At 38.7% G+C, this 22,749-nt stretch overlaps 2 protein-coding genes across 13 annotated transcripts in view; one reads left to right on the top strand and one right to left on the bottom strand.

The window, feature by feature from the left end:
- git1 (G protein-coupled receptor kinase interacting ArfGAP 1) overlaps positions 1–19,448 on the bottom strand; it is a 248,970-nt gene extending 229,522 nt beyond the window's left edge. For all 12 annotated transcript variants that reach the window (XM_059973326.1, XM_059973328.1, XM_059973332.1 and 9 more), the window contains exon 1: positions 19,238–19,448. In XM_059973326.1, coding sequence (XP_059829309.1) covers positions 19,238–19,289 — 52 coding nt within the window. In that variant the 5' untranslated portion in view covers positions 19,290–19,448. The remainder of the gene's footprint in view (positions 1–19,237) is intronic.
- Positions 19,449–20,181: 733 nt separating this feature from the next.
- The window catches only part of ankrd13b (ankyrin repeat domain 13B), a 456,195-nt gene continuing 453,627 nt past the window's right edge, over positions 20,182–22,749 (top strand). Inside the window, exon 1 of the mRNA XM_059971419.1 lies at positions 20,182–20,384. Coding sequence (XP_059827402.1) covers positions 20,286–20,384 — 99 coding nt within the window. The 5' untranslated portion in view covers positions 20,182–20,285. The remainder of the gene's footprint in view (positions 20,385–22,749) is intronic.

Below are 22,749 nucleotides of genomic sequence, written 5' to 3'. Positions count from 1 at the left end.
TAGGTAGGCCACTTAAGTCTGTCATCCAGGTGCACCACCAGGTGCTTGTAGGTCCTCACCACATTCATATCCTCACCATCAATAATATCAGAGATCACTGTGGGCTTAGTCATCCTAAAGTCCATCACTGTCTGCTTTGTCTTATTGATGTTGAACTGCAGATGATTCAGCTTGCACTATTTGACAAAGTCCTCCACCAGGACCCTGTATTCATCCTCCCACCCATTCTTTATACACCCAACTATTGCCGAGTCATCAGAGAATTTCTACAGATGACATGACTCAGTGTTGTACTTAAAGTTCAAGTTATACAGAGTAAACAGGAAGAGAGCCAATACAGTCCCCTGTGGGGCCCTAGCGCTGCTTATAGCCATGTTTGATATACAGCTCTGAATATTCAGGATTGGTGAAACAGAAAATTGTTTACTAATAGAACTTCAGAATCCCAAAGAGTGAAATGAAGTGCAAACACATTGCAAGATTGAAAATCACACTAAGTCATTACACCCTACTCGCAATTTTGGCAAGAACAGTGATGAGTAATGCTTTGGAAAAAATTACGAGTTGAAGCAATTGCTGATGTCAGTTCATTTTCAACCCCAAAGATTCATCATTGTTGATATGACCCAAACTGTAACTAATGTTCAGTGTTTATTAGGAATGTCAGTTTGTTCATAATGGATTTTTACAATAGATATTTAAGCTTTCCTACATACTGCAAAACACAAACACACTGGCAATAAATTGCACAAAAATACAGACATCTGGAGAATTGCAGAAATTCAGTAGCCTTAGAAAATCCTCTTACTGTCTTTGGATCATAGTTAGAAGATCTGTAAACTATTTCCCAGATTTAGTTAGATATACTAAAACAATATACTGGACTGGACAAAGGACTAAAATATACTCATTCTGCAAACTGCTAAAGCAAGGAAATGGAAATACTGTTTTCTTGATTTCATTTTATCTTGCTTATTGCCTACATTCTCTTTCAGTTGCTATCTTTCAATTAGGGTCTGGCTTTCTCAACCAAACTTATTCACAATTTAAAACAAAAAGAAGAAAATTATGGAAATACTCAGTAGGGCAGGCCTCACCTATGGAAAGAAAAAAAAAGTTAATATTTTGGGTTGAAGATTCATCAGAATTGGCAACAGGGGAGAGAAATTGTTAAAGCTGCAGGGAGGTGAGGCTGATAGAAAGAAACAGGGGTAACCATGGGGGTAAGTTGTAAACAGTTTATCTGGTCAGTCAGTGAATGGGAACAGTTAAATAGTGAAAACACTGGCAAAATAAAACCTATGAAAGAATGTAGGAGGTGCAAACTATAAAGTAAGAGGATACGCCTGGCAGGTCTTCTACTGCCAGAGCGTAAAAGACAAATAAGCTGTGTCAATATCAGAAGTTGGAGAATTAATACAGAGAAATCTAAGTTAACTGATGTTGTAGAATTCAAAGTACATAAGGATACTGAGGGTGAAGTGCTGTTCCTCTAGTTTGCATTGGATTTCATCTAACACTAAGAGGCCATAGGCACAGTGCAACAGATCAGAGTGAGAGTGGGATGTAAAATAGGCAGGCAATGGAAAGCTCAGACTTGGTCCTGCAGGTCACATCGTGAGTACTTAATGCAGTGGATAAGACTGGACAAGTCACTGCTTCACTTGGATCTTCAATAAATATCCACATTTCCCCTTCTTCCTTCCTTTTCAGCATTTGACAGAGACCTTTCTTTGCATCTTGCTGGTCTACACTTCCCTTCCCATCAAACATTTTTTTCTTTAGACACTTCCCTTTGAGACTAAGCAATATATCACTTGTACTTCCATGTCTTCTCCCCATTCAGGGACTCAAACAGTCTTTCCAAGTCAATCAGTGATTCATGTCCACTAATTCCAATCTGACATCGTACATTCACTGTTCTCATTTCACAGCTCTTTCATTCTTTTGTTTATATTCTCTCTCTAAATGCTCCAATTTACTCACTGCATATCCCCATGGCTATCCTCCTTTCATCCTGCTTCTCTCTTTCCTACTTCTGACCAACAGTCGATCCAAAATGCACATCATTTCTCTTCCAACAGATGTGCCCTCACCTGTTGAGGATTTCCAGTATTTTCTGAATACAAGTTCAAATTTTTGGCAAATTTTATTTTCAATTCTGCTTAATTTCTTCAACATTACAGTAACAAAACCATGCAACAAGCTTTCTCCAAAGTGGAAGACAACTAAAAAAACCTGGCATCCTCACCAAGATGAAGATTCACAGCTTTTAAGAAAATCCATTCTCTCCACTGTTTTGGCCACTGTGTGGATGCCAGGCTTTTGTCTGTCCAAGTAATTCCTCTATTCACAGCTCATCCATAAGAGTATAAGAAATAGGAATAGTAGTAGACCATCTGGCCCATTGAGGCTGGTCTGCTATTCAAAAATATAATGGCTGATCTGGCCATGGACTCAGCTCCATCTACATGCTTTTCCCCCAGAACTCTTAATTCCCCTGCTATGTAAAAATCTAAATACATCTTAAATATATTAAAAAAGATACCTCTACTGCTTCTGTCGGTGGGTAATTCTCTCTGGGAAAAGCAGTTTTTCATCTCCACCCTAAATCTGTTCTCCCAAATCTAAAGGCTATGTCTCCTAGCTCTGGTCTCACTCACCAGTGGAAACTTTCCCGACTATCTTATCTATCACTTTCATAAGTTTTATGTTTCTATAAGGTTCTCTTTCATTCTTACTGTGAATATAGTCCAAGGCGACTCAACTTCTTCTCATAGGCACACCCCCTCACCTCTGGAATCAACTTGGTGAACCACCTCTACTCTGCCTACAAAACCAACATCTTTTGTTATTAACAAGACCAGAACTGCATGCAGTACCTTATTGGTATCCTTGTACAGTTGCAGCATAACCTCTCTGCTCTTAATTTCAATCCAATTTGCAATGAAGGCCAAAATTCCATTTGTCTTCTTGATAACCTGTTGTACCTTTTGCGATTCATGCACAAGCACCCTCAAGTCCATGTGCAAAACAGCAAGTTTTCACCATTAAAATAATCTAATTTTCCTTACAAAGTGGATGATCTCTTATTTACCAACATTGTACTCCATCTGCCAGATCCTTGCATCTCTAGACTCTCCACATCTTCTGCCGAATTTGCTTTTCCACAAAATTTAGTGTCATCAGCAAACTTAAATACATAGACTCGGTACCCTCTTTCAAAACGTTTATAAGTTGCAGTGCCAACACTGACCCGTGGCACTCAGCTCACCACTCTGCCAGAGAAACACCCATTTATCACAACTGTGCTTCTATTGGTTGATCAACCTACAATCCATGTTAACTCATTGTCAGAAGAAACCACATTGGGACAAAAAGCTTTTACAAAGTTGGTCTGACATCTCAAGCTTGGAGGAATAAGCACAACTGGCTTTATGTGCTCCATCAGGCAATGGCCTATTTCTAGAAATATACATTCTTCAAAGCTGGAGAACAGAAAAGATTGAACCCCTTATCTTCAGGTAGTTCACAGACAAGGAAATGTAAGGAAATCTATACCTTCTGCAGATAGGACATGGTTCTAGAACTGGATTTCTCAATTATCAAACACACAGGTAGATCTGTAGTGGAACTCAAATCAAGCTATCAGTGCTGCCAAGTTCCACAGATGATAATGATCTATAGACTCAAGTTATTGATCAAGGACCAACTCAGGCAGCAAATGAAGACATTGTTTACCAAAAAGCATGACCATAATATACGATAGCTATTGCTCTTAAAAGTGGAGTGGCTGTTTATTCAAAGCTGCCTTGAATTAAATAATCAATGAGCCTCAAACACATGGTTGATGAATAATGTAAACTATTGACCTTTAGCCTGAAAACACTGCTTTTTCAGTTCTCAAGTTCTATTGTATTATTTCCTTTGTCCAAGTCTTCTCTCCCACCCCCATCCCCGTGACTGCTAACTTTTTCCAGTAATGTTCAATCACAAACAAGAGAAAATCTGCAGATACTGGAAATCCAAGCAACAGTATTTTTTGTGTATGGAGGAGCTCAGCAGACCAGGCACCATTTATGGAAAACAGTACAGTTGATGTTTCAAGCCAAGACCCTTCATCAGGACTGGGATCGCTAGTTGCCACCCATTTTATTCTACTTCCCATTCTGACATGCCAATCCATGACCTCCTCTACTGTCACTATGAGGCTCCACTCAGGAGAAGCAACACCTTATACTCCATCTGGGTAGCATCCAACATGATGGCATGAACATCGATTTCCTGAACTTCCAGTAATGCTACCCCCTCACTTACCATTCCTCTCTCACCTCCCTCCCTCTGGTGCTCCTCTTCCTTTTTCTCTTTCATGGCCTTCTGTCCTCCATCAGATTCCCCTTTCTCTAGTCCTGTATCTCTTTCACCAATCAACTTTCCAGCTCTTTACTTCACCCCTCCCAGTTTCATCTTTCACCTTGTGTTCCTTCCACCCCCCCCCCCCCGATTACTCTGATTCATCCTACTTTCTAGTCCTGATGAAGAGTCTCTGCCTGAAACATCGACTGTATTCTTTTCCATTGATACTGCCTGGCCTGCTGAGTCCCTCCAGTATTTTGTGTATTAGCAGTAATGTTCAAGTAAAGAGCACAAAGATAAAGTCTTAAAAATGGGCAATAAAAATAATTATTCCTCAATCACAACTTCAGGGTTGATAACAGAAGTCAAATTTTTGTTTTGGTAGAATGCCAAGTTCTTTCAACTAACCTACACAACAGACTTTATAGGCTTGAGGCTGTAATGACACACATCACCACCTGACTTCACAGTAAAGGATTACTGCAAACAAAAATAGAACTATGAATGTTACTTTTCTATCAATGCATTTCAAATGGCTTTTAAAGCAAGAACCAACTAGTTGGTGCCTATTGAACTTGTACCAGCAACTTTATTGTAAATGAGTTGCTTAGCAAAAAGGTGCCTGCAAAGTTCTGACAGTATGGTTATGATCTGGAAGACTTTTGCAGGTCACAGATGCAAAACATTTTGCTCCCTTGAGATCTTTGAAAAAGAACTGCTGGACTAATGGTACCTTTCTCTTGGCTCTCATTTACAGTTGGAAAATGTCACGTTTTCATAGACTGATATCCAAGTTACTCCCTAGAACATACTTCCTTGCACCACCAATAGATTTTCATCTTGGGTTGAGGCCATTAAGAAAGAGGGAGGAAGAAAGAAAGTGGGAAGCAGAGATTAAAAAATAATCTCAATTCAAAATATTCTTAATTTACAGCCTCACATTTATCCCACCTGCGTAATCTGCAAAATTAGTATTTATCACATTGAAATCTCCATCTGGATACCATCCATATCTGTCAAATTCTGCTAATATACTTAACTACATAACCAAATTAGAAAGCTGTAAACACTAGTATTAATGGTGACCATGGCCTCTTTAGATTGACAGGAGAAAATTTAGAAGTGAAACAGCAAGCTTAGAATGGAACTCCATCTTAACTAAAGTGTTGCCATACTGAAAAGATACAGGTGTTTGCACCTCCTTTAGAGAAATCCCGTGCTTTAACAAGCCTTCACTACTCTTTCAATGCCATCATCACTTGTCAATCATTCTCAGGTTGCCAGAGTCTAGTTGTTTTATGTGCAAATTCTTGTGTTCTTTCTGCTGCGACTTGAAAATCTGATCTGTAAATTTTACTAGTTCCAATGGAAGAGGAATCAACATTGGAACTAGCAAAACAGTTGAGCACTTTCAACGTGGTTTTATTTCAAAGAGCATTTGTGTTGAACACCATATATATATTTCTCCACCACTGTGTCCCTGATTCACCAACTGTTGGGAAAATATTATTCAAACAAAATTTTGAAAATTTTGGAAACAAATACAGGAGATGTTGGAAGAGACATCATCCTTGGAAACCCAATAACTAGGAAGAAAACAAGGAAATATTGGATAGGATTAAGGATAAGAGAGATTAAGTGACAGAGAAGAAAATTAGGAATTTTCTCCTTAAATAAAGTAGAGCTACAAATGATTATTGCAGTAGGGGGTGCAAGTCTAACATGGCCCTGGACTATAGAGGAAAAATGGCAAATACAGTTGACTCATGTTATGGGGGCAGTGGAGGTTGCATTCCTAGAAAATGGGCCATATTGCAAATTTCTCTAATGCTAGGTCTTATCATCAGCACATGTCAAGAAACATGAATTGAATAAGATCACTCATTTACACTCCACATCCTATATAAATTATAACAGCACAACTTTTATCATGCATCTTACATTTGAATAGAGACTTATGAATTTTTGCATAACCCAGTCATCTATAATGTCAGTCCAAGATACAGATCAAGCCAATAAGGGAACACCATTCTAAGTAGCAACCTGCACCTCTTCCTTTTACCTTCCTTCTGGTATGGCCACAATTTATAAATTAACTTTACTCCAAATGCACTTAAACATTTTCAAAGATATTTACATTTGCCTGAAACTGTTTGTGGGTCAGTGTCTGTCATCAGATATCTGACTGGACAACAGAACTACCTCATGATTTTTTTCTCTTTTGCATTACTTAATTTTTTTATATATATTATATATAAATATTTCTTATTGCAATTATAGGATTTTATGTATTGCACTATACTGCTGCAGCAAGACAACATATTTCACAACATACGGCAGTGATATTAAACACGATCTTGATTTTTCACTCATTTATCAGACTCACTCTTCTATATTAAGCCACCACCTAATATATTAAATCTTGCACTTTTTTTTAAAGACCTCTCATGGTTTTATGTCTTCTCTCAAGAAACACTACTAGCATCACCGGCTGCACTAATGCAAGTGCAACAAATAGCCATTTACTCCTATGGTTTCTATTTGTACATCTAAAAAAATCTCTTCACTGTAGCAAACTAAGGGAGACAATGATACAAGCAGTTCCAACAGAGAAGTCAGCTAAGGCTGGTAGTCACAGGGGCTCGCTGAAGGATATTTAAAAGGATGAAAGAATTGAATAAAAACTGAAGGGAGAGGTGAATGACTAATACACAAAGTGTGAAGTACAAAATTCTACCGTTAGGGTTGTCTTTTTGTGCGCACATGGCACAGTTTCATTATGTCCTCTATCAGCACATTCTTCCAACTTTTTCTTTGGTATATCAGCAGCTGTGCTGGTGTTACATCCTGCACTTGTTTAGAACTCAAACATTTCATCATTTTCTCTTGTCAATTTCTATTGTTCTCTCACTGTCACGTGGCTCATCTTACTTTCCCCTCCTCGAACTCTCAGTCTTCATCTCAGGAGACAAGCTAGCCACAAACATTCCCCATAAATCCACAGAACCCCACAGCTAAATTGATTATACTTCATCCAATCTTGCTCCTACAAATTCCCTATTCTGTTCCACCTTCAGATACATTTGACATGATGAGATATTCTGCACTTCTCTCAAATGAAATCATTCTTCTGACCTGTAGTTTCGATTAACTATAATTGGACACAACTTTTGACTAGATCAAGTGTCTCTTGCACCTCTCGCTCTCTTTCACTGCTTCTCCTCCTGAACAGAACCAGAGTTTCTCATGTTCCTTTCCTTCCACATTCCACTGATCATTTTGCACAGTTGGCACCAGCTCCACAAGATACATATTCTCATCCCTTTTCAATGTTCCAAAAGAAGCATCCCCTTTGTGAATCTGGTCCATTCTGCTCTCCCTGATATCTTATGGCACTTTACTTCCTCTGCAACCCTCCCCACCCCAACTTCTCTCATCTCCTACTTTATTACAAGCCTAATGACAACCTTTCCTTCCATCTAGGCATGTTGCAGCTTCTACAACTTCAATAAACACTCATTTCTGTCTACATCTGTCTGGCATAAGTCATGGTTGAAATGAAGCAACTTTTCACATGCATTTAGGCAATTCCAGATGACACAAACGTTCTCTTCCTACATTTACTTACAGAATGATTCAATTCATGGAGGTATTGGTTAATAAACTAAAGCTTTCCTTGCATCTGACTGACAGGAATTTTAAAACCCAGTATGAAGAGTCAACATCTCAAACTCCAAAGGTTCTCTTGCACATCAGTCACTTCATGTCAATATTGCAAGTGTAACTGAATTCAGATAATATGAAGCAATGTGAGAATTTCTTGAGAAAACTAAAGAGCTCTTCACCCAATTTTATTTAGCTCTAGCCCAATTTCTCAATTAGACTGCACAAAGCAAATCGAACAGAACTGAAGCAATTTTATGTCCGTAAATTTGCTCATCAAAATATGTACACGTTACATTTTAGTGCTCAGTCAAGAAAGATTAGCAGTGTTACAAACTCCAACTATTTATAACTAGTGCTCTGGAGTATATCCTGAAGCTTTGGCTACAATAAATGGATTTCCTTAACTGAACCAGCTAGGTGAAGAAACCCTCTAATATCTGCTATAGCATTCACTACATTGTATCACTGAAACTGAAGAAGATGCGTTGCTTAGTTATTTCTGCACCATTAACTTCCCTGTGATTAGTGCTATACATGTACATTATAGATGTACAACACTAATCATTTCAATCACTGGAAAGGACAGCATTAAAAATGAATCAGCTTTAGTATTAACTGATGTGCCCAGGTATAATTTATTTCACAATAAAACCAATGCACTCAGTACATAGAATATGTTTCCTCTGCCTGGTTAGTACAGTACTAACATCAAGGTACAGGGCTAGACTAACACAATGTGAAAGATCTGACAGGAACAAAGGGAGGCTCTCATGCAAAATTACAAAATTTGAAATTTAATTTATCATAGTAGCAATTTGATATTATTTCTTGTTTAGTCATTGTAATGGATTGCTGATACAGGAACTTGGGTCTTAATTTAGTCATGAATATTTCAACATGATTTTTTTAAAAAAAATACAAGTATTCATTTATAACCTTGAATCCTATCGACCCTTGAAGTCTGAAAGTCATTTTGGGGCACTATGTCCAAAAGCAGCTAACAAGACATCAAAATGGAATAGATATGGAATAGATTTAATGCATTTGAACACAAGACAAACAAGTTTCTAATTTATTGCAAATCCACTGTTTAAAATGAGTGGAAAAACTGTTACAGACTAAATAAATAATAGACAGCATGATGAAAGAAAAGTTCAACAGAGTTTCCTTACACATCACAATAATTTATTTAATCAACCGAAGATTAAATTTTTCTGGCTGAAACTCACCTTCCTTTCTCTGATCTGACCTGAAAACGCTCCCATCTGATTGCTTAACAATGGGCCAAATCTGATCGCTTGCTGCACCCTCCTCCCACTGTCCCCCCCCCACCCCCAAGTACCCCTTCCTAATTTCAAACTATTTCCTCTCTCTACACTCCTGCACAGCATCACACTTGCCATCTACCTCTCACATGAATCCTGTGTAAATCTGGCTTTATGTCAGCAGCACACCTAACACAAGCTAAGACATGAAGGGAAAGGGAAAGAGGAAAGGGAGATGACAAAAACAACAGGAAACAAGAACAATACTAAGAAAGCACCTGTGCCACAATATCCAAAATCAAGCACAGGTAAAGCATTCTGATGAAATGAAATTGATTGAAACATTAACCTTTTTCTCCCCACAGATTCTGCCTAGCCTGCTAAGTATTTTCAGATTGTGTGTGTGCGTGCGTATGTGTGCATGTGCGTGTATATGTGTGTGTATATATGTGTGGGTGTGTTTTTACAAATCCAAATTTTGATCACTTAAGATCTTCCACCTCATTTACAATGTTAATTTCATCTGTCTCTTCAGATCCATTCCAAATATCTCTTCCCTCATAAGTGGTTTTACTGCTCATTACGCTTGTTCACATTAGCCCCAAAGGTGTACTAACTTCCAGTTCATTGCCATCAGAACTTTTTATTTACTGCACTACATGTTATCTTAGCCCCAAAATCTGTTCCAGTCCATATACTGGAATCTTAAACACTTGGTTTCTAATACTTCGTCAATTTCATTGGTTTCTCCTACAGATGGTAAAATTTTCAGTGATAGCGCACTTTGATCCTAACCAGGTGGCAAAGGGGGGCAGCGGGTAGTGCTACTGCTTCACAACTCCAGTGACCCATGTTAATCCCAACATCAGCAACTTCATCGAGTTTGCACTTTTCTCCCGTAATCATGTGGCATATTCCAAACTTATTGAAATATTATTTGGCTACCATAAATTACTCTTTGCAAATCCCCTAGATTATAATAGGAGTGGGCAAGAATATGTTACAGGCAAACCTGGATTTTCAATTTTCTGTAACATGAATGCCCTTTGCCTACTAAACTGCATAAGTGGAAGTGTGTTTCTAGGGATATTTTTCTCTCATATGAAGCCATTTTAAAACTAGAAGTCAACACTGCACTTGGGATAGACAAAGTTCATGTGAAAGCATTATTGTCCTTATTTTTAAGCATTGTACAGAATTAAGATTTGAATATGACATCACCAAATCAATCTGGTTGACAGTCACAGCAGAGAGCTTCCCTTCCCATGCCCTCTCCAGTCTGAGGACACATGAACAGTGGTCTCAGACTGAAGCTCTGCCATGTCAAATTCTTTAACAAATACTGTCAGCTTCTCCAACAAGGATCAGGAAAGGGTTTAGCAAGTGGGAATATCAGGAAGCAAATAAGGTCTGGGATTCCTGGGAAAAAGGCAGTGACTTTATGTAAGTGGAGTAAAGTCCAGAGGTACATTTTAGGGAGCTGAACATAGCTAAGGTACGTCCCACAATGCAGTAAATCAGAGAAAATCCCTTGCAGATGAAGAGCTCAGCAGTGTTGTACTGAGACATGTATTTATCTGTCATCAGAATGCAAAGGAGACACTCACTTATGACTACCAAACTAATTCACATGGTGACATCATCTCAAATCTTATTGCTTCACAGCACTGAATGACTAAAAATAAAACTGACAACATTTGTTGTCTTTTCTGCAGTGTTTCTCCCCCCCCCCCCCACATGCAAGTTCCATTAGAATGAACTTCATTCCATATCTCAAGGGTAGCAAACACAAATTTCCATCACCTTAACACAACCGCCACATCTACAGGGAAATAGGGGCAACACAATAGCACAACAGTTAATACAATCATTTTACAGCACCAGCAATCACTGATCAGGGTTTGATTCCTGTCACTGCCTGTAAGGAGTTTGTACATTCTCCTCATGACCACATTCTGACATTCCAAAGATATTCAGGTTAGGAATAGTCCAAAAATGTGGTGATATTTATGGGCTGCCCCAACACAATCCTTGGACTGTGTTGGTCAATGAAGGAAAGTAATATAGTTAACTGTATGTGTTTCAATATACACATGACAAATAAAGCTCATCTTTATCTATAATCAATAATCTTTAAGTGAAGGAATGCAATGGTTTAGTCTTCAGAAGTTTTTCATTTTATTTCAACACTTCCAGGTTCTCCCATTTTTTTTGCTGTGAAATGTAGTTCACTTACCCCCAGCCAGCCCACATTTAGCATTTCCAGATGTTTTGATACAAAGATCCATGTTTTTTTTTATGTCTAATTCAGTCCAATTCTTGAAAAGAAAGTACAAGTAGGAAACATATCGAGTCCGAAGGCATGCCCTCCAGAACACCAATATAACACAAGTGAGCAGTTAAGATGTACAAAGGTATAGAACAGAGGGTACGTCTTAGCATTTCTATTATTTCTAAGTAATACTTGAGAAATAAAGGAGTAAAATAGAAGAACCCTTACTTGAAGGAAAACAGCTAATCTTCAAGGGATGAACCTCATGTATGAGGAGTGTTTGGTGACTCTGGGCCTATACACGCTGGAGGTTAGAAAAGCAAAACCAATTGAATATTGAGAGATCTAAATAGAGTGGATGTGGACAGACTGTTTCCTATAGTAGAGGAGTCTAAGACCCAACAGCAGAGTATCAGAATAGAGCAATAGTTCCCTACCTGGGGTCCTTAATGGGATTGGTCCATGGCATAAAAAAGATTGTGAATCCCTGGAATGGATGGATGGATGTCTATTCAGAACAGAGATGAGGGGGAACTTCTTTAGCCAGAGTGCTGTATCATTGCCAGAGATATTGAGGCCAAGTTAATGGGTATTTATAAAGTGGAGGTTGATAGGTTCTTGATTTGTCAGGGTACAAAAGGTTACGGAAAGAAGGCAGGAGAATGGCGTTTAAGAGAAATAATAAATCAGCCATGATGAAATGACAGTGCATACTCACTAGGCTGAATGGACTAATTCTGCTCCTTTCTTATGGTCTTATGGGAGCAAAATTTGATTCCAAAATTAATATAATTGAAATGTGTTATGAAGTTCTATCAGTCAAAATGCTTGAACATATAAAAATTTAAAATTTCAGTCCAGTGTACTATCAAGTAGTCAAGTGTGCTAACATTTAAAAGTACTGAATGCCAGTACCTAGACACCATTACAAATTTATAATCAAAGCACCTGATCAATAATAGTTCAATGCTATAGACCCCACGGACCCCTTGGTTAATGGTAAGGGTTTATGGCATAAAAGTGTTTGGGAACACCTGCCTTAGACAGAAGCACAGATGCTACAAAATGTTATAAAATATTAATTGGGGAAAACAGAGCATTAATAAACAAGCCTCTACAGTTAAACAACATCAAAATGGTTTTGGAACTGGACAACTCTCAGTGTCCCTTCAGAGTTCAGGAATTAAAGCTGTCTTTCCTTTCCACTGACTTGGATAACGTGCAGGGAGATGGAGGACACATAACCACATTTTTTTTGTAAATTGTGCTGTAATTTTAGAAGTAACAAGCTAGTTCATCCTGCAGTGGAAAAGCCAAAAACAACACTTAAAACTAAATTATTTTTCTCAAATGGAATACTTAATGCACATTTCAAAAGCATGGAGCAAAATGAGACTGCCGCCCAACAGCAGGTGCAATGGCTATAATCATTCCAACTCAATAAAAGTGAGCTGCAGTAAGAATGCAGAAAATGCAAACTCATTTGGACTTTGAGAGATGCTTTTGTAAAATTAGATCTCGTCATCATGTTAAAGGATGTCAACTCTAACTATTAACTGCCTGATTCAAAGACTGGATTACATTTTTGCAGCAAAGTTGAAACATTCACACAAGTAGTACAAAATTCCTCAAAAACATTTCCTGAAAATTGATATAACAATATGTTTTAATATTGATGGAAAAATTTCAATACTTTCAAGTGCACAGCTGGTAAACTGTCAAGATTTTCAATGTCTTTTCCTATTTTCTAATACAAGTACACATCTTCTGCATGAAAAAATAGGTTTTAAAAATTCCCAAAAGCCATCTAAATGTTCTGTGTAGAGTTACCCAATGTCAGCCAAAGAAATGTTGAGAAACTCCATTCGTGTTCACAGCCAGAAATGAAAACACCCACATTCTAGCTCATGATTTTTATGGAAATATGGTAGGCAAATGAACCAGCAACATCTAGAGTTCATTAGTCCTTTTTTCTTTAAATGCAATGAGATATGAGGATTACCATGCAAAGCCTGATAGGATTGTAAATAGATTGAATAATAGCAATCAAAACAAAATTTGTTAAATACCAAGAGAAAAAGCAATTATGTGGATAAAAGAAAAAGCAAAGCACTATAACCAACTGGACTGCTTCAAGACAGAGTCAGCACAAATTCAGACCTGACAGACATCCTCCTATACTGTATTCATCTGTGATTTTTTTTCATAAATGTCATCCTCAACCAATCTGGACATTATACTACTCCAAATCCATATTAACATGGTGACACTAACTCCTCCTGAAGTGGTCTCTCAATCCACTTTTACAGACGTTTAGAGGTCAGCAAAGACAACATTTTTATGAATGAATTAAAAAGCAAATACTTCCTAAATTGAGTTCTTCCACTGCTCATACGGTACACCCTCCAATCCAGGCAAGATCCTTATAAATCTCCTCTGCACTTTCTATAGTATCCACATTCTTCCTGCAGTGAGGTGATCAAAACTGCACTCCAAGTGGGGTCTGACCAAGGTTTTGTATAGCTATAACATTACCTCATGGCTCCTGAACTCAATCCCACGGCTGATGAATGCCAATACACCACACACCTTATCAACACTGTCAACCTGCACAGCAGCTTTGAGTGACCAATGGACACGAACCCCAAGATCTTTCAGATCCTCCACACTGCCAAGAGTATTACCATAAATAATATATTCTGTCTTCAAATTTGACTTAACAAAATTAACCACTGTCTCTTGGCAAAAGACAATTTTGCTGTTGGCTTGCATGAATCCCTTAGCACAGCTTAACTGAAAATTGTTTGTAAATTTATCTTACTTTAATAAGTAAACCACTGAGGTTGAAAAGCCCACCTTTTCCTTTTTGTGCCATATGAACTTTTCCTAGGGTTCCTTGAATTACTTCCGACCTCTCCAACAATATTTCAATGGAAATCAGTGCCATTGCAGAGAAGGTACACCAGCTCCTCTCTTTACTTAGAAGTTTGGAAAGATTTGGCATATCATCTAAAACTCTGAAAAGCTTGTAAAGCATGGTGGACAGCACCCTTGAATAGAAAATCCTATTAAAAGTAGTGGATACAGCCTAGTCCATTACCAGTAAAGCTCTCTACACCATGGAGCAGTTACAAAGATCACTGTTGCAGGAAAGCAGTATCCATCACCAAAGAACCCTACCATCCAGGCCATGCTCTCTTCCCACTGCTGCCATCAGGAAGGAGGTACAGTAGCCTTAGGTCTTACACTAGCAGGTTCAGGAACAGTTATTAGCCCTCAACCATCAGGCTCCTGAACCAGAATGAATAACTTCCCTCAACACATTACGGAAATTATTCCACAAACTATGGACTCACTTTCAAGGACTCTGCAACTCATGCTCTCAACATTTACTACTTTGTTTTTCTTTTGTTGTTGCACAATTTGTTTTGTGCACACAGGTTATTTGTCCATCTCTGTATATAGCTTTACATTGATTCTGTTGTGTTCCTTTGTATTTACTGTGAATGCTCACAAGAAAGTGAACCATAGGGCAGCATGTATGTACTTTGATAATAAATTCAACTTACTTTGAGCTTTGAATGATGGCGTGTTTGGATGAGATCACAATGGCTTGAAGAGATTTGGCATGTCAACAAATACACTCAAAAACTTCTATATTTGTACTGGGGAGAGCATTTCTGACAGGCTGCAACACTGTCTGGTATAGTGGTGTCTCAGAAAGGCAGCGTCTATTATTAAGGACCTCCAGCACCCAGGGCATGCCCTTTTCTAACTGTTACCATCAGGTAGGTACAGAAACCTAAAGGCACACACTCAGCAATTCAGGAACAGCTTCTTCCCCTCTGCCATCTGATTCCTAAACGGACATTGAATCCTTGGACACTACCTTACTTTTTAAAAAAAATATACAGTATATCTGTTTTTGGCACTTTTAAAAGTCTATTCAATATGTATACTATAATTGATTTACTTATTTTTATTTTTTTTCTCTCTGCTAGATTATGCATTGCATTGAACTGCTGCTGCTAAGTTAACAAATTTTACATCACATGCCGGTGATAATGATCCTGCTTCTAAACAATTTTACAGACCATGTACTTGTATGAAAAATATACCCTTGCGATCAATGACAATAGAATTCAGCATCACAAACCATCATTTATATAGAATTCATAAATGTTGTTAAACTGATTTTGTGATAGAAAATGGTATTAGATTGTGAACTCTGTGGTAAAAACATAAGGCAAATCCTATGAGCCAAGTAGGTTGTGCTTTACATTCAATTATTTTAGAATTCTTTACAGAATGGCCGCCAACAGTTTACATTGAGTTTAAACATTAAATTGATCAATTTCTTGGATGTTTCAGAATTTGGATATCATTCTCCTGAAGATGAATTTAAGTTACATAACTGCAATAACTGCAACAAATTACTACCATTTGCTTTTGCCAATCTGATACTTCACAGGACCAATCATGAATTATTTTGTGTATTTTGTTATATAATTAACAAACCAGTTGTTCATACATGTAATTGCCGTATATTCAAACTTCAGTGATCCTTAGAAACAAACTCAGGTACCTACAGGAAATCTAAATTGCTTGCATTTTTCACCTCTGGTGTATTGCAAACAGGCAGAGTCATATAGCACAGAAACAGGATCTCAGCCAGAACTTTTGTCCAACTACACTAATGCCATTTGCCCTCAATTAGGTTTGTATTTTTCTATGTCTTGCTTACTGAAGAATATGTCTAAATGTTTTTTGAATGCAGTAACTGTACACGACTCCATCACTTCCTTTAGCTGCAAGCTCCAGTTATCAACCTCTAAATTTTTTAAAAACCTCTCAAACTGTATACACTCCTTCCTCTCAGTTTAAACTTGCGCCTTGTTTTTGATACCCCTGCCATGAGATAAAGGTTTTGACCGTCTCTACTCAATAACATGTGCCTGCTAACCACAGTCAACAAATCTTATGAGTTTGTTTACCCTTTCCCTAGACATCTACATATGATTTAGGATGTACTATTTTTTTCTCCTAAGCTGGAAAAGACAGTGACTTTCATTTACGCAAAATTTTATCAAACATTATGATAAATTGTTCAAAATGCTGACATGTTCATTCATTTGATAGCTGTTAATTCCATTTCAGGGGTTTCTTGAAAAGGGTCTCATTTGCATCCAAATTAAACATTCTGTTCAAATGGGCCAAAATTAACAAAAGCATATAACACACACACAAAATACTGGAGGAACAGCAGGCAAGGCAGCATCTATGGAAAAAGAGTACAATCGACATTTTGGGCTGAGATCCTTCAGCTGCAGCAGGAAAGTAATTTCATTCAGCAATTACAAATACATGTAAACATTCTCATTTATGATGTACCCCTATTGAGGCAATAATATTTAGTTAAGAACATGCAAAATGAAACATTTCCAAATCACATGAAATGTTACCCTATTCCAAACTACCTACAATAAAATGTTTTCTAAAATTTAGTAAGAAAAAGATAAACATTGGGATTAATAAATAACTTGATATCAACATTTTTTTCAAATACACACAAGATTTTATGCATTATTTGTAATGCAACACAATATTTATTACTAGTGGCTGCAAGTGTGATTGAGTAGTTTATTATTTGGGTAGCAGAATGGCGCATCGGGTGGAGCAGGTCCTGCATCTCCTTCGGCCCAGATTCAATCCAGTTATCTGGCACTGTCTGTACGGAGTTTGCATGTACCTCATGCTCACATGGGTTGTCTCCTCTTCCCCCCCCCCCACATGCTTCCATTTTCTCCCACAATCCCAATTTGAGATGAACTTGCTACTACAAAATGCCCTTAATGTAAGTGGGTGGCAAGCTAATAAGGGGAAAGCATAGACAAGCTTGTGACAGAAAAGGGTAACAGGGAAATGGAACTGATAGGAATGCCCTAACAAATCACATGACATACACAGGTGATATTAAACTTGATTCTGATACTTGGCAAAATTTAACAGTGTTTGCCAAAAGGAAAAATAAAACAAAATACAACATTTTTATGAATGGAAACACCCACAAAAAGGTAGTGGATTTGGCCCAATACATGATGAGCAAAGCCCTCCCAACCACTGAGCACATCTACATGAAAGGCTGTTGTAGGAAAGCAGCATCCATTATCATTGATCCCAACCACCCAGACCATGCTCTGTCCTCACAGCTGCCATCAAGATACAAGAGCCTCAGGACTCGCACCACCAGGTTCAAGAACAGTTTCTACCACTCAACCATCAGGCTCTCAAATAAAAGGGGATACCTACACTCACTTACCCTATCATTGAAATGTTCCCACAATCAATTATTTCACTGAGGGCACTATCTCATCTTCTTGTTAATTACTACTAGTTACTTACATTTACAGTTTGTCTTCTGCACTCTAGTTAATCTTTCCTGAGTATATCCCCAGGAAAATGAATCTCAGGGTTGTATATGGTGACATATATGTACTATGATAATAAAATTTACTTTGAATAGTCACCATTCTTTTGACAACTGTAGTTTGTCAGCAACCCTGCAAATGAACATCAAAAGAACAACCAACCACGCTTCCATTCTACTATTTCCTCTGGAATCCCACTGGCCACACTCCGAATCCATTGTTTTTGGTGACATCTTGAACGTGAACATTTGCAAAATGTTTATGTTAACTCACTCGCTCATTTGACATCAGATGAGCAATGGGGGATTTGTCAAGAAAAAAGGGTGACCTTATGAAATATGAGTGTGGACTTTAGCCACAAACATCAAATTTGAAAAAGAAATCAAAAATATACCTCGTGTTAAAGTATGAAATTGTGGTTTTTAAATCAAAATAGCAGACCGTTCAATTAAACAATAAACTTTGCATTTTAATAACAAGTGCATAATGTTGTCCAAAGTTCCAAAGAAGATTTTCAATCGAAATTAAAGTAGAATCACTTAATTACAAGGTTATATCTTAAAATAAAGAGTCTACGGCGGATTTCGTACGCAGCTGAAATGACCAACTCGCATTGGTGCCTCAACTATAACCGCAATTCATGAACATAGCAAAACAAACCATTACAAAGACTTCTAACATATCGCCGCCTCAAACAACAGTTGACAGCTTTTGTTAACAAAATGCACAGACTCAACAACTTGAACTTATAAATTTGGCATCAATGAAAAGCTATAAACCAAGACTCCCTGGATCAGAGTCGAAGCTCTTGCACACAAGAGCAAGGAACAACACAATCAGGATTTTCTTGTGGTTATCATCGAGGGTTAATCTGATAGATTAATAGACGGATTTTATTCCTGATCAGCCGCTGGACAATCAACTTCATGCTTCCAACAGACTTTATAACCCAGTCGCTGACACTTTAAAGAAAATAAAGCCGCTGGCAAATCAGGCAGTGTGCTCCGCATTTAAATTGTTTCACTCCAGGTCATTTTCCACGGCGAGTCGCTCAGTGATTTGCCTATCTGCTGACTGTTGCTGCGAGGTCTGAACTGACAGGCCCGAATAAAAACCCAGCTGGTCGCGGCTCTAGCGTACGAGCTCCGCCGGCAGAGATCGGGGGCGGCCCTGCTCCTTTTCCCATCTCTGACCACCCTTTGCTCACCACCACCAACCCCCCCCCCCTCCCCGTACACCGAGTCACGTACCTGAGGCGCTGCAGTCGGCGCACACTTCGTTGGGCCGCAGCTTTCGGGACATTTTTTTATTTCTCTGCGAATACCCCGTGTTTACTTATTTCCAGCTTTGACCCCGAAACCGCGACGCTTCCAGTCTCCCAGGGCCGGCCTGTTTAATGCAGATGCATCCGGTTCGAGGCAAGTTGTGAGAAAACCGCAGATTCCTCTCGACCGCCCCCATCCCCGGAGCAGCAAGGAAATGACGACACCAGCCGCGCAGCCCACCTTGTTGGTGGAATTCCCACGCGCGTCACATGGATGGACAGCACAATTCGCCAAAGAACAAGCCAACCAGTGTAAATAACGTCATCGTCCACCAACCAGCTCCATCCTCAGCACCACCTGCAAGTTTGGTTGCCGGCGCTTACTGACCCGCCCAGTTTGGGGTTGAAGGGTGGGTGTTGTCAGCTTGTGTGGGATTTGTAGTTCTCAATGAAAGCAGACGAGAAGGTGATGTCATTATGCAACTGGAGCTCATTGAACTTGATGCCAATATTTTTAAATATTGTAATTATTCTCAAGGAGTTGATTTAGAAGCTACAGCTTATTTGAAATTCAATTTTTTATCAATAATTGCAATCATATCGAATGAACTACAGCTCCCAGGAGGTTTTACGATCGTGCATCTTCAATATTGTAGGTAACAGGGTTGACGTCAAAATAAAATGCATGAACATTGCATTTTCCATTGTCAAAACATTCATACTAAATAGATAAAATATAGTATTTTACTTTAAATATATTTATATTAGAAAATTCCGCTGATAATGTTAATGCATTACGCTCAACATTTTTTTTCAATACGTAAGCCTCCCCCATAGGGACTTGGTAATTCCTTATCCTTCGATTTTTCTCCCACTTCCTCTTTCTAGCACGGTGAAAGCAAGAATTACAGCGCTTCCTATCGTCTGATGTTCAGTAGTCGAGCAATATAGGGATTGGTGCCTGTTGCCAGGGGGTTGACTGTCTACTGCAAAGGTAGTTTGTATGATATTTGGAAAAGAAGAATGATATCAGAATGATTTCTACGAGAAAGGTGGCAGAAAGATATCCGTTGCATTATTTGGTTTGGTATAATAAATACAAGGAGCTGGAAAAGGAACTTAGCACCAAGCAGGTGGGTGATGTGTATGTGTTTGGGGTGGTGCATTGCAAGTACAATTGTCTAAATACAGTAGCATTCACCAAGTCGCTGTGAAATTATGGACTGGGAGATTAAATGTTGCACTTAGAATACAATTGGAAATTGCATGTCTTTTCAGCGTTAAAATTGTCAGGGATATGAATTGTGGCAATGTCTGTTTTTGTGCATTAGCTTTACGAAATTGTGCTGTGTATAATGAACTGAATCTTTCGTTGGGTTTGGCTTTGTCTCAATATTTTTTCTTCAATAAAAAAGCGCGATCGCGTCGATTCCATTGCATATTTCACCTTTTACCTAAAATTTCTCAGACTATTTAGAAACGAAATATGTAGCAGTAATTCTCCACTTAAAATGATGTATGGAAAGGGTCATTCCTAGTAACCATGTAGAGAACCATTTGTGTGTATTAAAATAATTATATCAACTGCTCTGAAATATTCTCATTTACTATGTTACATGTTTCATTCCCCATCATCAAAATCCCGGGATGGTTTAATATTTTGGATATTGCCCCAAGGGAACAAGTTGTTATAGTTTGACAATGAAACGAAAATGTTGTTTTGTTAAAATGTGTTCTGTGGAGGTAAAACAGTAGCTTTCAAAAAAAAGTGCAACTAAATTTAAAAATAAACCACACGTAAAGTGAGCCGAGTTTGTGCAACAAGATATTTAAAAATGTAATATTCCTTGTGATGGCTATAATTTTAATTTTTTTAAAACTCTGCAGAAGCAGAAACTATTAGCGTTTATTGCAACAAAATGTAATGGTTTGCATTAGCCTTTTGGGTGGAAACGAAAACGCTGGTAAATTTTGATGAGCATTTGAAATCCTCGCGATCTGGCGGTCGCTTCGGCATCATTTCTGTGATGTACAGTAGACACGATACAATAACCACGATAAGAAGGGGGGCCACCGTCTCCGTAGCTGCTGCGGTTCCAGTACTGCACGGTTTAAAGAGCTCGATGCACATTAAAGCGCGCAGGCGCCGCTCCTCTCCGGCAACCACTACTATTGAACTGTAACATCTCTCGCCAACCGCGCATGGTCGCTATCAATCAAAGCTCATACTGAAACTGCGTAAACTGATTGCAACAAGGCGGTGGGTGTCGAAAGAAAATCGGGGGGGGGGGGGGAATGTGTGAAATAAAAGCATCAATATCGTTCTCTTTGACTGAGAATTAAGAAAGGACACTTAGTGCTGCATTGAGCAGATTTTGACAGATCGAGCATGCAAAGATACAAATCGAATCTTGTGACAAGATTTATCCCCACCAACGGGATAACACGACTCGAAATAGGAATAGGATGAATGCTAGTTAGCTGTTAATTGTTTAGATACAATTAACCGATTTCTTAAAAAGTAATTTGCATTCAAACAAATACATCAAAATCGATTGATTGAGCTAATAATAGTAAGCCCATGAAAAGCTAGAAACAGGAGACTAGAACTAGAAGCAGATTATTTTCAGGATGTTTACTTTCTCACATATTAAGATGAAATGTAGTGACTGTTGAAAATAAGGATCGAAATGAACAGTTTTTATGAATACAGGAACTGGACGGCTGCTCTAACATTAAACATGCCGGGCTGTCGGTTTTGACCAGAACTTTGACGCCCTCATTTTTCCCTTATTTTAATTTAATTTAATTTAATGTCGCTGGGTCTGTCAGACATGGCCTTGGCATTTCCAATTATGCGCTCTACCCCCCCCCCCCCCCACCAACTCCATCGGGGGGAAAAATCCTAATCCACAACTCGCTGAAGCTGCTCGAAGCCCGGAGTGATGTACCTGCGATATTCTTCTAGTGTATTCTTTGCCCTCGTATTGTTTCACATGCGCCAATGCATTAGCAAGTGTCGCGTAAGGTGCAAGTTCGAGTGTTCCCAACGCTATCGCGGCACCGTACCGTTTTACACAACAGCGAGTTTATCAGGTTGGGCTCGCTCCACGAGGCATTCGGGAGTATAAATAAATAAACACGGCTTTGGGCCGGAAATGCAGCAAACGAAGCAAAACACATTTTGTCCGATCTGTCTATAGATTGTAGAACATATTAACCATCGACGAATTCGGAAACCGACAAATGCTTCGAAGGTTTTGTGAATTCCGACAGGACAGAATCTCTAAAATACTGCGGGCAAAAATTAGAACTGATCTGACGGGTAACGTACCAGGAGTTCGATGCACTGATATTTCAAATATCTGGTGATGGGGCAGAGTTTCGGTTGACGGGCGGCATTAGTAATTCAGCGCAACTGGTCTGGACAGGGCTGTGAAGTCGGGGCTTGGCCGATAGATGTTTCTGTGTGGCTCTCTTCGAAATGTTGGAGGTTGT

The sequence above is a fragment of the Hypanus sabinus genome, chromosome 6 (genome assembly GCF_030144855.1).
Source record: "Hypanus sabinus isolate sHypSab1 chromosome 6, sHypSab1.hap1, whole genome shotgun sequence".
Taxonomy (NCBI): domain Eukaryota; kingdom Metazoa; phylum Chordata; class Chondrichthyes; order Myliobatiformes; family Dasyatidae; genus Hypanus; species Hypanus sabinus.
The sequence above is the reverse complement of the archived record's forward strand: the minus strand, read 5'-3'. Positions and strand labels throughout refer to the sequence as shown.